We start from the raw sequence: 13,861 nt of genomic DNA on the forward strand, positions 1-13,861 counted from the left end.
TGCTGCCTAGCCTACCCCAGCCCTGCAAAAGTGGGTGCACCAGGGAGCACGGGGGCTGGTGCATGCAGAGAGGCTGGATCTGGCTCTCACTGGTGGATGAGGGCACATTGTGCAGAAATGGCAAATTACAGCTGCCCATTGCGATGGACCAGGCTGGTCTGAGCACAGTTGAGGGCATCTGCTCAGGAAACCCCAGCAATATCCGTGCCCCAGTGTGACGGACCGGGCCGTGTCTGGGCACAGCTGAGGGCGTCCGCTCAGGGCGAATTGCTCGAATCCGGGGTTCCTTACAGCCCCCAGACTGGTGACCTCTCCAAACAGGCCACAAACCAGTCCCACAGAGCGCTTCACCTGCCTGCCTGAAGCCTCCCGAGCAAAACCCCTCCGACACCCCAGCAATATCCATGCCCCAGATGGCCCCGGGCCTATACACAGGTGGGGGGTCCTAGCACCCAATCCCACCTACCCCAAACAAGTTCTGTCTGGTTCCAAGAAACCAGCCACAGATCCCTGGTCAATTTACCCTCTGGACCTTACCCACAAATCACGCTGGGACAATCCTTTAGCATCTAACAACTAAAGGTTTATTAAAACAAGAAAGAAAAGCCTGAGAGTGAGGTTGTTAAAGGATAGTACGTTACATGCACCGAATCTCCCAGTCCTCGATGCAGGCTCTAGCAGAGATGTTACAGCTGCTGGTTTAAAAGTTCTTGTTGCACATCCTACGATCAGGATGGGTTCACAGGTCTTCCGGGATCTTCAATCCCTGCAGTGCTGCCTCTGGGATGAAGTGCTGAGCTGAGAACAAAATGGCATCGACCACATGGCCTCTTTATACCCCCTTCCTGGCCTCCTCTTGTATGCAGCAGGTCACCTGGTCAGAGGCCAATCCCTGTGTTTCCTGCTAGCTGCTCTCAGGTGACAGCCCCCATTCTTTGGGTGTGTCTTTGGCCCATCAAGTGCCAATGTACCACAGGGCCTGGCTAATCAGCCTGTTCATAGCAATGCTCAACCACATTCAGAGAAATATTCAGCTTCCATACAGATTCCTACCTACACACACAGACATTATACACTCACATAAATAGCGTACATAAGATCAGCAAACAATAAGCTCCCGTTCAATACCCCACATGGCTCCCTTTTATACCAATTTCTGGGGCCAACACCCCCACCTAGGGGTGCAGCAGCGATCTGGCTGCTTCCCTCCAATTCGGTAATGTGGCACCCAGATGGCCCCTGGCCTCATATACTGGTGAGGGGTTCTAGAGCCCAATCCCACCTACCTTGAATGAGTTCTGTCCGGTCCCAAGAAACCAGCCACATCCCTGGTCAATTTACCTTCTGGACCTTACCCACAAATCACGCGGCACCAATCCCTTAGAATCTATGATCTAAGGCTACGTCTAGACTGGCATGATTTTCTGGAAATGCTTTTAACGGAAAAGTAAACAATACTGTGCTGTTTACACTGGCCATCTTGCGCAAATGATTTGCACGAGAGGGTTTTTGCCCGCACAGGAGCAGCACAGTATTTCTGCAAGAACACTGACAATCTTACATGCGATCGCCAGTGTTCTTGCAGAAATTCAAGCGGCCAGTGTAGACAGCTGGCAAGTTATTCTGCAAAAGCAGATGATTTTGCAGAAAAACTTGGCACTCTAGACCCAGCCTAAAGGTTTATTACCACAAGAAAGAAAAGCATGAGAGTAAGGTTAAAGGATAGTGCATTACATGCATTGAATCTCCCGGTACTCATAAGACTTTAAGGTCAGAAGGGACCATTATGATCATCTAGTCTGACCCCCTGCACTGTGCAGGCCACAGAATCTCACCCACCCCTCCTAGAATAATCCTCTCACCTAGATCTCAGATATTGAAGCCTTCAAATACTTTGAAGACCCCAAGATGCAGAGAATCCTCCAGCTGTGACCCGTGCCCCATGCTACAGAGGAAAGCAAAAAACCTCCAGGGCCTCTGCCAAGCTACCCTGGAGGAAAATTCCTTCCCGACCCCAAATATGGCAGCTAAACTCTGAGCATGTGGGCAAGACTCATCAGCCAGACACCCAGAAAGTTCTCCATAGTAACTCCTATCATCCCTCCATTGACCTATTTCCCACTGATAATGAATGGTCAATTAGTTACCAAGATCATGTTATCTCATCAAACCATCCCCTTCATAAACCCATCTAGTTTAATCTTGAAGCCAGATAGACCTTTTGCCCCCACTACTTCCCTTGGAAGGCCGTTCCAGAACTTCACTCCTCTAATGGTTAGAAACCTTCGTCTAATCTCAAGTCTAAACTTCCTACTAACCAGCTTATATCCATTTGTTCTTGTGTCCACATTGGTATTAAGCTTAAATCATTCCTCTCCCTCCCTGGTATTTATCCCTCTAATATATTTAAAGAGTGCAATCATGTCCCCCCCTCAGCCTTCTTTTGGTTAAGGTAAACAAGCCAAGCTCCCTGAGTCTCCTTTCATAAGACAGGTTTTCCATTCCTCGGATCATCCTAGTGGCCCTTCTTTGTACCTGTTCCAGTTTGAATTCATCCTTCTTAAACATGGGAGACCAGAACTGCACACAGTATTCCAAATGGGGTCTCACCAATGCCTTGTATAATGGCACTAACACCTCCTTATCCCTACTGGAAATACCTTGCCTAATACATCTCAAGATCGTATTAGCCTTTTTCACGGCCATGTCACAATGGCGGCTCATTCTATGATCAACCAGGACTCCGAGGTCCTTCTCCTCCTCTGTTACTTCCAACTGATGTGTCCCCAGCTTATAACTAAAATTCTTGTTATTAATCCCTAAATGCATAACCTTACCCTTCTCGTTATTAAATTTCATCCTATTGCTATCACTCCAATTTACAAGATCATCCAGATCTTCCTGTATGATATCCCGATCCTTTTCTGAATTGGCAATAGCTCCCAACTTTGTGTCATCCACAAATTTTATTAGGACACTTCCACTGTTGGTGCCAAGATCAGCAATAAAACGATTAAATAAAATTGGCCCCAAAACTGATCCCTGAGGAACTCTGCTATTAACCTTCCTCCAACCTGACAGTTCACCTTTCAATATGACCCGCTGTAGTCTCCCCTTTAACCAGTTGCTTATCCACCTCTCAACTTTCATATTAATCCCTATCTTTTCCAATTTAACCAATAATTCCCCATGTGGTACTGTATCAAATGCCTTACTAAAGTTGAGTTAGATTAGATCCACATGCGCATTCTCGATGCAGGCTCTAGCAGAGATGTTACAGCTGCTGGTTTAAAAGTCCTTGTTGTGCATCCTAGCATCAGAATGGGTCCACAGGTCTTTCTGGCTCTTTGATCCCTGCACGGCTGCCTCTGGGATGAAGTGCTGAGCTGAGTACCAAGATGGAGTCGACCACATGGCCTCTTTATACCTCCTTCCTGGTCTCTTCTTGGCTATAGCAGGTCACCGGTCCTGTGGCCTATCCCTGTGTTCCCTGCTGGTAGCCCCTAGGGCTGAGGCACCACCCTTAAGGTGTGTCCTTGGCCTATAGAGGGCTATTGTTCCAGAGCTTTGCTCGTTAGCATGTCCATAAGCTGAGCTGCTTTGCCCATAGTTCAACCACATACAGAGAAACAGTTGGTTAGCAAAATACATGCTTCTCACTTCACATACAGACATTATACAATCCCATGAATAGCATATGTAGCCCTTCTGCCGGGTAGGCCTGGCAGGAACCAGGGCTGGGTTCAATATCTTGGGGTCAATCTCACAAAGAACCGGCTCGAGCCCCCACCCAGTGATCTGGGAAATTCACGCACCCCTGGGCGCCTCTGAGAGGCAATGCTTCCCCACTCGCAAGCACTGAGTCTGAGTGTAGGAAAAGAACATTTAATGAAACAGAGGAAGAATTCATACGGCATTAGCTTGGGGAAAACACCACAAACAGAGTTCATAACCCAAACATGAGCCCCCACCCCGGCCAAGATTCGCCCGAAGTCCACCGACTCCCCAAAAGTCTCTGTCCCCACAAGTCTCTGTGCCACCCAGAGTCCCAAAGTTCACCCGCAGGGTTTTACCTCCCAACCTGGGTAGAAATGGGGGTGGGGAGATAGATAGGGGGCACCTTATATGAAACTCCGCTACGCTTCACCAGCTGTCTCGTCCCACACCTCTGGACGCTCCGCTGGACACCTGTCGCCGCTTCTCGCCTGCTGCCGCTCCACGCCACGCCACTGGTCGCCGCTCCTCGCCTGCCGCCGCGCCACGCCACGCCACTGGTCGCCGCTCCTCGCCTGCCGCCGCTCCACGCCGCTAATGGCCGCTCCTCGCCTGCCGCCGCTCCACGCCACGCCACTGGTCGCCGCTCCTCGCCTGCCGCCGCTCCACGCCACGCCACTGGTCGCTGCTCCTCGCCTGCCGCCGCGCCACACCACGCCACTGGTCGCCGCTCCACGCCTGCCGCCGCTCCACGCCACGCCACTGGTCGCCGCTCCACGCCTGCCGCCGCTCCACGCCACGCCACTGGTCGCCGCTCCTCGCCTGCCGCCGCTCCACGCCACGCCACTGGTCGCCGCTCCTCGCCTGCCGCCGCTCCACGCCACGCCACTGGTCGCCGCTCCTCGCCTGCCGCCGCTCCACGCTGCTAATGGCCGCTCCTCGCCTGCCGCCGCTCCACACCACGCCACTGGTCGCCGCTCCTCGCCTGCCGCCGCTCCACGCCACGCCACTGGTCGCTGCTCCTCGCCTGCCGCCGCTCCACGCCACGCCACTGGTCGCCGCTCCTCGCCTGCCGCCGCTCCACGCTGCTAATGGCCGCTCCTCGCCTGCCGCCGCTCCACACCACGCCACTGGTCGCCGCTCCTCGCCTGCCGCCGCTCCACGCCACGCCACTGGTCGCCGCTCCTCGCCTGCCGCCGCGCCACGCCACGCCACTGGTCGCCGCTCCTCGCCTGCCGCCGCTCCACGCCGCTAATGGCCGCTCCTCGCCTGCCGCCGCTCCACGCCACGCCACTGGTCGCCGCTCCTCGCCTGCCGCCACTCCACGCCACGCCACTGGTCGCCGCTCCTCGCCTGCCGCCGCGCCACGCCACGCCACTGGTCGCCGCTCCTCGCCTGCCGCCGCTCCACGCCACGCCACTGGTCGCCGCTCCTCGCCTGCCGCCGCGCCACGCCACGCCGCTAATGGCCGCTCCTCGCCATTAGGCTCTAATTACCTTGTAGAGCTAAACAACTGTAGTGGGCACACCCACCCCTCCTTTCAGCTGGCTGACAGCAAGCAGCAGTTCAGCCCCTGCTTACACATATATGGAATCAGAAGAAAGTAGGTTTCTATGGGACACCTCACGTGGCCCCCTTTGTGCCACTTTTGGGGCCAACGCCCCCCCGCCCCCGGGTGTAGCAGTGATCTGGCTGCTTCCCTCAAAATCCAGTAACGTGATACCCATGCCCTGCCTCAGCACGTGTGACATGCAGCCCTGTCTGCCCATTCTGCGCATGCATGCTGCATACTTGGTCTGTATGTGTTCTGCACATGCACACTATATGTTCTGCACATGCGCTACACATGCCTGCTTGCTCTGCACATGCACACTGTATATGCTCTGCACATGCATGCTGCGTGCTTGGTCTACACATATTCTACATATGCGTGCTTGCTCTGCACAAGCACACTGTGCACGTATGCTTACAGCACATGCACGCTCGCTCTGCACACTTGCTCTGTGCACGCATGCTGCACTCAGTCTGTACATGCTGTATACATGCACGCTCACTCTGCACATGCGCTACACAGGCACGCACGCACCACATCTGTCTGCACCTGTGCACAGGCAGTAGCAGCTGATTTGTAACTTGGCACACACCGGCTACGTCTACACTGGCCCCTTTTCCGGAAGGGGCATGTAAATTTCAGCAGTCGTCGTAGGGAAATCCGCGGGGGATTTAAATATCCCCCGCGGCATTTAAATAAAAATGTCCGCCGCTTTTTTCCGGCTTTTAAAAAAGCCGGAAAAGAGTGTCTAGACTGGCCCCGATCCTCCGGAAAAAGCGCCCTTTTCCGGAGGCTCTTATTCCTACTTTGAAGTAGGAATAAGAGCCTCCGGAAAAGGGCGCTTTTTCCGGAGGATCGGGGCCAGTCTAGACGCTCTTTTCCGGCTTTTTTAAAAGCCGGAAAAAAGCGGCGGACATTTTTATTTAAATGCCGCGGGGGATATTTAAATCCCCCGCGGATTTCCCTACGACGACTGCTGAAATTTACATGCCCCTTCCGGAAAAGGGGCCAGTGTAGACGTAGCCACCCAGAATGGCCCTTCAGCTCCCAGGGGCTCTGGATCCCCTCAGTAAGACCCTGCTGCTGCACCCTGCTCCTGGCTGGGGTGCAGGATTGGAGCTGATCAAAGGACACTGCCTGGTTGAGCTCAGCCCTGAGCCCCGTGCTGGACGCCAGCAGCTGGGCTCTCCCTGCTTTGCTGGGTTAGTTGGGCAAGGCCTGGCCCTGCTCTGGGCCCATTTGTCCGGCTGTAAAATGGGCACAGTGCGACGGACAGTAGCAGCTAGTAGAGATCGGGGGAGGGCGTCCTCTGCTTTGAACTATTGGCTGCTTAAAATACCTGAGTGAAGCTGGGCGGCTTCCCAGCTGGGCTCATCCCTCTGGGCTGCTGCCTCGTTCCCGGCCTGGCCTGCGGCTGTGGTGGGTTAATGGACTCCGGGAACGCTGCCATGAACCCTCCCGGCTGCAGTGTGGGGTGACCGTGGGGCCCTGCGGCGGGAAGCCGGCTGAGCTGCGTAGGACCAGCGTGCGCGTGGGTGGGTGTGGAGGGTTCGGGGGGGCTGGTTCCTGGGGGAGGCCGGAGTCTCTCCCTCGGTCCCAGCCCCCGCTCACACAGTGGGGCAGCCGCAGGGAGGGGGCCCAGCCTGGGGCGTGACACAGCTGGGGTGGCCAGGAGTGCCTGGCCCTGGCAGTGCAGCAGGAGGCCCTGCCCCACGTGGGCCCTTCGGGGCCGGGCAGAGGCGCCCACAGGCGGAAGCTGCTCGTCCCCCAGCCCGCCTTGGGCCGCTTTCTTCACGTGGCCGGTTCAACGCCAGGAGGCTTTCAGGGGCCATGAGAGCTTGGTGCTGATGCCGGGGGCTCTGGGCCAACCAGTGCCCCACGCCGTGGGGTCCCCGCCTGGGAGCAAGCGCCCCCAACGTGTGGGGCCGAGGGCGATTCCTCCCTGAGCCCTCGGCTGGGCCTGGCACGCTCCCCTTTGGCTGCGGCGGCACTGGCCCTGGAGGAGCCGTTCTAGCACTAACAGAGCGGGGGGCCATGACCCCCCCCACCCCCGATTCCAATGGGTTTAGTGCTCAGGGAGAGGGCTCTGGGCTTCCCGCCCTGGGGCGGCAGCACCGATGGGATGGGGGAGCCGGGCGTCACCCGGAGCCTCGTGTGCGCTGCAGGGGAGCAGCTTCGCGGAGGGCCAGCGTGCCCAATGGACGGAGCAGAGCGGCGAGTGGCTGCAGCAACGCCCCAGCTCCACGCGGGGCCAGCGCAGCCGCCCTGTAACCAGCGAGCGGGGCTGGCCTTGGACGGCAGCTGGGGCCAGAGCCTTCCCAGCCAGAGGAGAGGGAGGCGCCTGGGCCCACGGGCCCTGAGCCCGAAGAAAAGCAGCTGCTGCTGCTGCTCTGCGCTGGCCCCCGTGTGCCACTTGCGCCAGGGGCAGGAGGAGAGAGCCTGGCATGAAACGCACTGGCTGGGCCCTTCCCCGCATCCCTCCCCTCCCCTGCTCTGCTGGGCGGCTCGCCAACCCCCCCTTGCCAGCACCCCCTTCCCGGCCCTGCCCCTGCAGGAGCCTGGCTCTGGCGCGCTGCTCCCAGGGACGTGCGGCAGTAGCCGGCCAGCCCCTGCGTGGCCCAGGGGGAAGTACCGGCCCGTCCTCACAAAGCCCCATGCAGCTGCTGACAAGGCTCCTGGAGATACGGCGGGAATAGCTGCAGGTTGCCACACCCGGCCCAGCCGTGCAGCCAGCTCTGGGGTGGAACGCAGCCCTGGGTAACAGTGCAGTCGCTCTGCAGCAAGTGGTGGAGGATCCCGTGCCCAGCTGCTGCTGCCAGGCAGAGGGGAGCGTGGTTACCTGGGCTGGTGAGTGGCTGAATCGCGCTCAGCTCAGCACCTCTGGTTTTCACGCCCTTGGAAAGCTGGCCCTGCCCGCAGCACGGCGCCCCTTGGCTCCACACCCATCCAGCGGGACCGGCACCGCCTACTTCCTGGCTGTTCCCAGGGCATCTCCCCCCAACAGGGGCCTGGTGTGACCCTCCTCTTCATCCTCCTCCTGGTTGGATTTCATGTTGAACTCCCCCTCCCCCCGGTGGGAGCTGGGCGAGCCCTGGAAACGCAGCGACTGACTGTGGCCGCCAGCAGACGCCCCTGCTCAGTGGCCAAGCCAAACCAGAAAGTTTTGTGTCCCACGTGCCCTGGAACCTCCCCCCCCCCCCCCCCCCCGTGCCAGGTGCCTGCTGCCAGCCGGGGGGGCTGCTCACAGGCACGTCACAGCTCCCGTCCTGGGGCTCTCGAGGGCTCCCGCTGGCTTCGGGGGAGAATTCGCCGGGTTTATTTTTGAGGCCAAAGACAAGCCGAGGGGTTTGCAGTTGGAGCCGCTCCTGGTGCTTCCCTGGGGCGGGAGCATGGCTCAGCCGCTGGGCTGCCCTGGGACTCCCCGGCAGAGAGGAGGGACCCTGGACACACCGGGACCTCTGAGTGACTGCGACGTGCTGTTCTCGCCTTTCCCCGCTGGTTCCCTCCGGCCCTTTCCCTGGCCTCTGCTCGCCCGTTCTCTCCTTCGCTCGCCCCGGCGCCTAATCCCTGTCGCTCGCCCCTGTCGGCCTAATCCCTGCGCCTAATCCCCGGTGAGTCAGTGGTGGAGGATGTATTGACCTTCCGGGAAAGGCTCGCTGAGCTCATGGGCCTGGCCAGGGAGAACCTAGCCCAGGCCCAGAGGAGGCAGGAAGTGTAGTATGACCACCCGGCACACGCCTGCTCCTACCCCAGTGGGGAAGAACAAGCTGCAGGCGGCCTGGGACAGTCCCTTCAAGGTCATCTCAGGTAACGGGGTGAGCTCTGGGGTGGAGCTGTCCAGCCGGGGCCACCGCCAGCGGGTGCACCATGTCCACATGATGAAGCCGTACTGGGACGGGGAGAGGTTGGTGCTGGCCGCGGGGGAGCAGTGGGAGGACAAGGGGGAGGATCCCCTGGTGGGTTTCCTCCCCGAGGCCGAGGCTGGTGCCACGCTGGAGTCAATTCCCCTCTCAGACCAGCTCACCCCGGCCCAGCAGGCAGAGATCAGGGAGGTGCAAGTTCCTGCCAGCAGCTGTTCTCCTCCCGCCCGGGCTCACTAACCTCGCTGTGCACTGGGTGGAGCCGTGGTGTCTGGGACCCTGGTGACCCCGGCCCTGCTCAGAGGACACGGCTGGTTCTGGCCAGAGAGACAAGGGGCAGCACAGAGGGGACCCCAGTGACTGGCCCAGCTGGCCCCAGGGAGGGGGGAACATTGGACGGGGAGGGAGGCGGAGAAGAGGGGCCGGGCGACCCTCTTACCTGGGGAGAAGACACTGGCGGGGGAGGGGCTGTTGCTGGGGGTGTTGGGGGCTCTGCTGGGAGACGGGGGCTGTTTTGGGGGCTGAGGGCAGAGCAGGCAGAGCCCAGCCGGCCGCAGGGGGGACTGACGTGCGGGGCCGGGGGGGGGCCAGGCCGACTGGCCGGAGGGACCCGTTGCTGCTCAAAGCTCAATAAACCCCCGGTCGGTGCTGGCTGATAGTCGCTCTGGGCTGGAGAACAGGGGGCGCTTCCCTCCGGGAGGGGAGGCCCTGGGGGTCCGGAGGGAGGGGACCCCCCAAGGGGGCTCACGGCAGAGGCAGGCAGCTGGAGGCCCTGAGAGGCGCCGTCCGGGAGGCGGAGGGGCAGCCCCCCCGGTGAGAGTGGGCCCCCCAGGAGAGGGTCTCTGCACTGGAGGGGCTCCCCGAGAAGGGGCTGCCGCACTGGAGGGGGGGTCCCCCCTGGGGACGGACGGGCCGAGCGTGGGACCTGAGAGCCGTGACGCTCTGGCCAGTGCCCAGTGACAGGTGCGTGGGTCGGGAGCCCTCAGGTGAGACCGGGGCCTGTGTGGCTACTAAGGAGTCCCTGGAGGCCCTGCTCCGTCGCTTCCCTCGCCCAGCACCCCCCCCCCCCCCCGGTGGGCGCCTGCAGCTGCCCCACCCCACCCAGGGAGGGCGTCTCCAGCAGGGCTGAGTGTTCCGGGTCAGAGACTGGCTACTGCCGGCTCCATGCGGCCACTGCCCAGCAGGGAGGCCCTGGCTGGCATGTGAGCAGCCTGCGTGCAGCTCCCCACACGGTCCCAGTGCTGCTTGGGGGGGGGCTGGCTGCGTGTGGCCCCGGCGGAGGGGAAGGTGGAGGCCGCCGGGAGCAGCTGCAGTTGCCGGCGCTGGTGCATTGTGCGTGTAGGTTGGAGCAGGTGCTCGGGGAGCGCGGAGGATGCTGGCAGGCGGAGGGAGGGGTCTGAGCCGCTCACGTGTCTCCTCTGCCTTTCTCCTCCTCGCCCCGGCAATGCTGGGCTCGTCTCTGTTGCTGCAGACGCCGGCTGGAGGAGGAGCAGCCTCCCGGCCCTGCCGCCTCGGCCCCTGCCCCACCGCCTCCCCCGCCGTGGGGCCGGTTTCACAGCTCTGCACCCTCCCCCCGTGGGCACCGAGAGCCCCGCCCGAGCCCGCCCGGCGCTCAATGCAGAGCCCCAAGAAGAAAGGGCAGCGCGGTCTCTGCTGTGCAGCGTGAGCCCCGCCGGGGCAGGTCCCAGCGCGCCCGGAGCCGGGGAGCATGAGGCAAGCATGAGCCTCCTGCAGCAGTGGGTGTTCGCAGCCTTCATCTCCCTCCTGCCGCCGGCTGGTAAGTGCTGCCTGGGCAGGCTCCCAACTTCAGGCTCCTCGGCCCTCCGGGCTCCGGCCGGCTCGGCGCACGCAGGGTGGGGCTGCGGGCGGGAGCCTCTGTCCCCCACGACCTCCCGCGCCCGCCGGTCCGGTCCCACCTGTCCCTGGCTGCCCTGGGCTCGGCCGCCCACCCCTTCTTCCCCCGCTTGTTTTCCCTGCCGGGACTGCAGTGTCTGTTGCTGCAGGCTCACGTTTTCCTCCCCACACCTTGGCGAGGGAGCGCTCCGCTCCCTGCCTCTCCCCCGCCTGCGGGAGCTGGGGGTGGGCGGCCGCTCCCCACTCTCCCCCGGCTGACTCCCAACCTCCCCGGGGCCAGCCGGATCCCACCGCAGCTTCTGCTCCTTTGCTCTCGGCAGGGCGTGCGAAGGCCGAGCCGCAGCCCGGGGCTCTGCAGGGGCGGTTCCCCGGCCCCAGATGGGACACGAGGCCGGTGGCCTCCGAAATCACCCACCCCAGCAGGCTAGTGGGGCAGAGCGCGGGAGGAGAAGTCCCGAAGCATCAGCTGGACACCAGGGTCAGGAATGAACCGCGCGGAGGAGGCAGCCCTGTAAGTGAATCCGCACAAGCGCCCCCGGGCACAGTCAGCGCCTCGCCCCCAGGACTGCGGGGCGGGGCGGGGGAGAGGCCCTTCCCGGGTGGGGGTGGGGGAGAAGCCGAGCTGGGATGGGTGGGGGTCGGGGCGGGGCAGGGGCCGTTCCCAGGGGGGCAGGTGGGGGCGACAGAGTCTTCCAGGTTCACAAAGCTGCTTCATGACTCAGCCGCCTGAAGGGCCCCAGGGCAGGGCCTGGCCCCGTCCCGTCCCGTCCCAGGCCGTGGCCACGCCCGGTGGGGGGGGACCCCGCCACAGCCCCTGCTGGGCCCGGCCTGGCACCTGCGGCTCCGGGGCGGGGGCGGGGGCGGGGCTGGGGCAGATGTGTGGCCAGGAGGGCGTTACTGGAGGGGCCCTGGACGCGCAGGGGGGACGTGCCTGGCCGGGGGGCTGGTCCTCGCCCGGGGAACCGGCTGCGCTGGGGGACCCCTGGGCCCGGCTGTGGGGCCCTGCTGGGCCCAATCTGCGCAGACACTGGGCCCGGGAGGCTGCAGCCCGGCTGGGGCGCACGATGGATCCGGTGAGCCAGCTCCCAGCGCAGCCAGCCGCCCGCCGGAGCCCGCCCGGCCTCCCCCAGCCTCGTGGCGTCCCGCAGCCCCCCCGCGGGCCCAGCCCCTGGCTCTGTGGGGCGCTCAGCTGGGGAGGGGGGCTCCCAAATGGCTTTTCCAGCTCCCAGCGCAGAGTCTTGCCCCTGCGGGCGAGTCGTTGGATAACAACCTGCTGCTGCTGCCAGCCCTGCTGGAGCTGCCCGTCCGGGGAGTCGGCAGGTCCCAGGCTCCCGCGTGGCCGGGGCGGAATTTCCCGGTGGCCCCTCGCTCTGCGGCACCCACAGCCCGACCCGTGACGCAGGGGGCGGGGCTTAGGGCCCCCAGGGGTGACGCCGTGGGGAGGGCCTGTTTGCTGGCCAGTCCGCTCCTGGCGGTGACCCCCGGGGCTGGCCTGAGAGCGGCTCCCCTGCATTTCGCCGCAGAGCCCCTGCCAGGCACCAAACCCCGCCCCTCCCCCGGTGCCGGCCCTGCCACCCTGGCCAGTTCCAGGGACCCGGCGGCTGGGCAGCATGGTGGTCTGAGCCCCCCGCACCCGCCAGTGTCCTGACTCCTGCACCCCCCACACCCTCACCCTGAGCCCCCCGCACCCGCCAGTGTCCTGACTCCTGCACCCCCCACACCCCCACCCTGAGCCCCCCGCACCCAGCCCCTGCCCTGACTCCTGCACCCCCCACACCCCTACCCTGAGCCCCCCACCCAGCCCCTGCCCTGACTCCTGCACCCCCCTACACCCCCACCCTGAGCCCCCAGCACCCAGCCCCTGCCCTGACTCCTGCACCCCCCCACACCCCCACCCTGAGCACCCAGCCCCTGCCCTGACTCCTGCACCCCCCCACACCCCTACCCTGAGCCCCCCACCCAGCCCCTGCCCTGACTCCTGCACCCCCCCACACCCCCACCCTGAGCCCCCAGCACCCAGCCCCTGCCCTGACTCCTGCACCCCCCACACCCCTACCCTGAGCCCCCCACCCAGCCCCTGCCCTGACTCCTGCACCCCCCCACACCCCCACCCTGAGCCCCCCACCCAGCCCCTGCCCTGACTCCTGCACTCCCCCACACCCCCACCCAGCCCCTGCCCTGACTCCTGCACCCCCCCCCACACCCCCACCCAGCCCCTGCCCTGACTCCTGCACCCCCCCATCCCCACCCTGAGCCCCTAGCACCCGGCCCCCTCCACGGGCTGGAAAAGGCAGGGGGGCCATGGCCTCTGGGGCTGTCTCCTCGCCTCAGCCAGGGTCCCTTCATCCCCCCTCCTGCCCCTCCAGGCTCTGATGGCAGCAGGCCCAGGGCAGGGGCTGGCGATTCCAGAGCCCTGCCAGAGCCAAGCAGCCGGAGCCCCGGGCCGAGCCACAGGCGCCTCCACGACCCGGGGCTGGATCCGGCTCCACTGGCCGTAGGACGCCCCCAGCGAGCCCAGGCCGGAGGCGACGGCACAGACCCCCCCGCGCTGCTCAGCCAGGGAGCTGCCCAAAGCGGGGCCCCCCCAGTCACTCAGCTGCAGCTCGTGTTTTACTTGGTTTTGCCCCCCCGCCCCCGCTCTTCTGCCCTGTGGGCACCAGCCCCGACCCGCAGGAGCCGCCCCAGCCCCACACCTGGCCGCTGCTCCAGAGCTCCAGGGCCACGGGGGGACCCACGCCCAGGTCACTGACACCACCCTGCACGTCGCACGGCTCAGTCGTGCCCGGCACCTCGCACCAGGGTGGCCGTGAGCTGGGGCGCCCCAGGGAGTGGCCGGCTTGGGGGGGCAGGCTGGATGCTGCCGGCCACCACACACGGATCG

The 13,861-nt window shown here is 63.4% G+C and overlaps 1 protein-coding gene across 3 annotated transcripts in view; it reads left to right on the forward strand.

Annotated features, from left to right (window-relative positions):
- Positions 1-10,322: 10,322 nt before the first annotated feature.
- The window catches only part of ADAM11 (ADAM metallopeptidase domain 11), a 55,961-nt gene continuing 52,422 nt past the window's right edge, over positions 10,323-13,861 (forward strand). The window contains exons 1-2 of one of the 3 annotated variants that reach the window (XM_089773920.1): positions 10,323-10,903; positions 11,301-11,491. In XM_089773920.1, coding sequence (XP_089630046.1) covers positions 10,846-10,903; positions 11,301-11,491 — 249 coding nt within the window. In that variant the 5' untranslated portion in view covers positions 10,323-10,845. The remainder of the gene's footprint in view (positions 10,904-11,300; positions 11,492-13,861) is intronic. The other 2 variants (XM_089773921.1, XM_089773919.1) reach the window with 2 other exon arrangements.

Source organism: Pelodiscus sinensis, chromosome 29 (genome assembly GCF_052426305.1).
Source record: "Pelodiscus sinensis isolate ZL-2025 chromosome 29, ASM5242630v1, whole genome shotgun sequence".
NCBI lineage: Eukaryota > Metazoa > Chordata > Testudines > Trionychidae > Pelodiscus > Pelodiscus sinensis.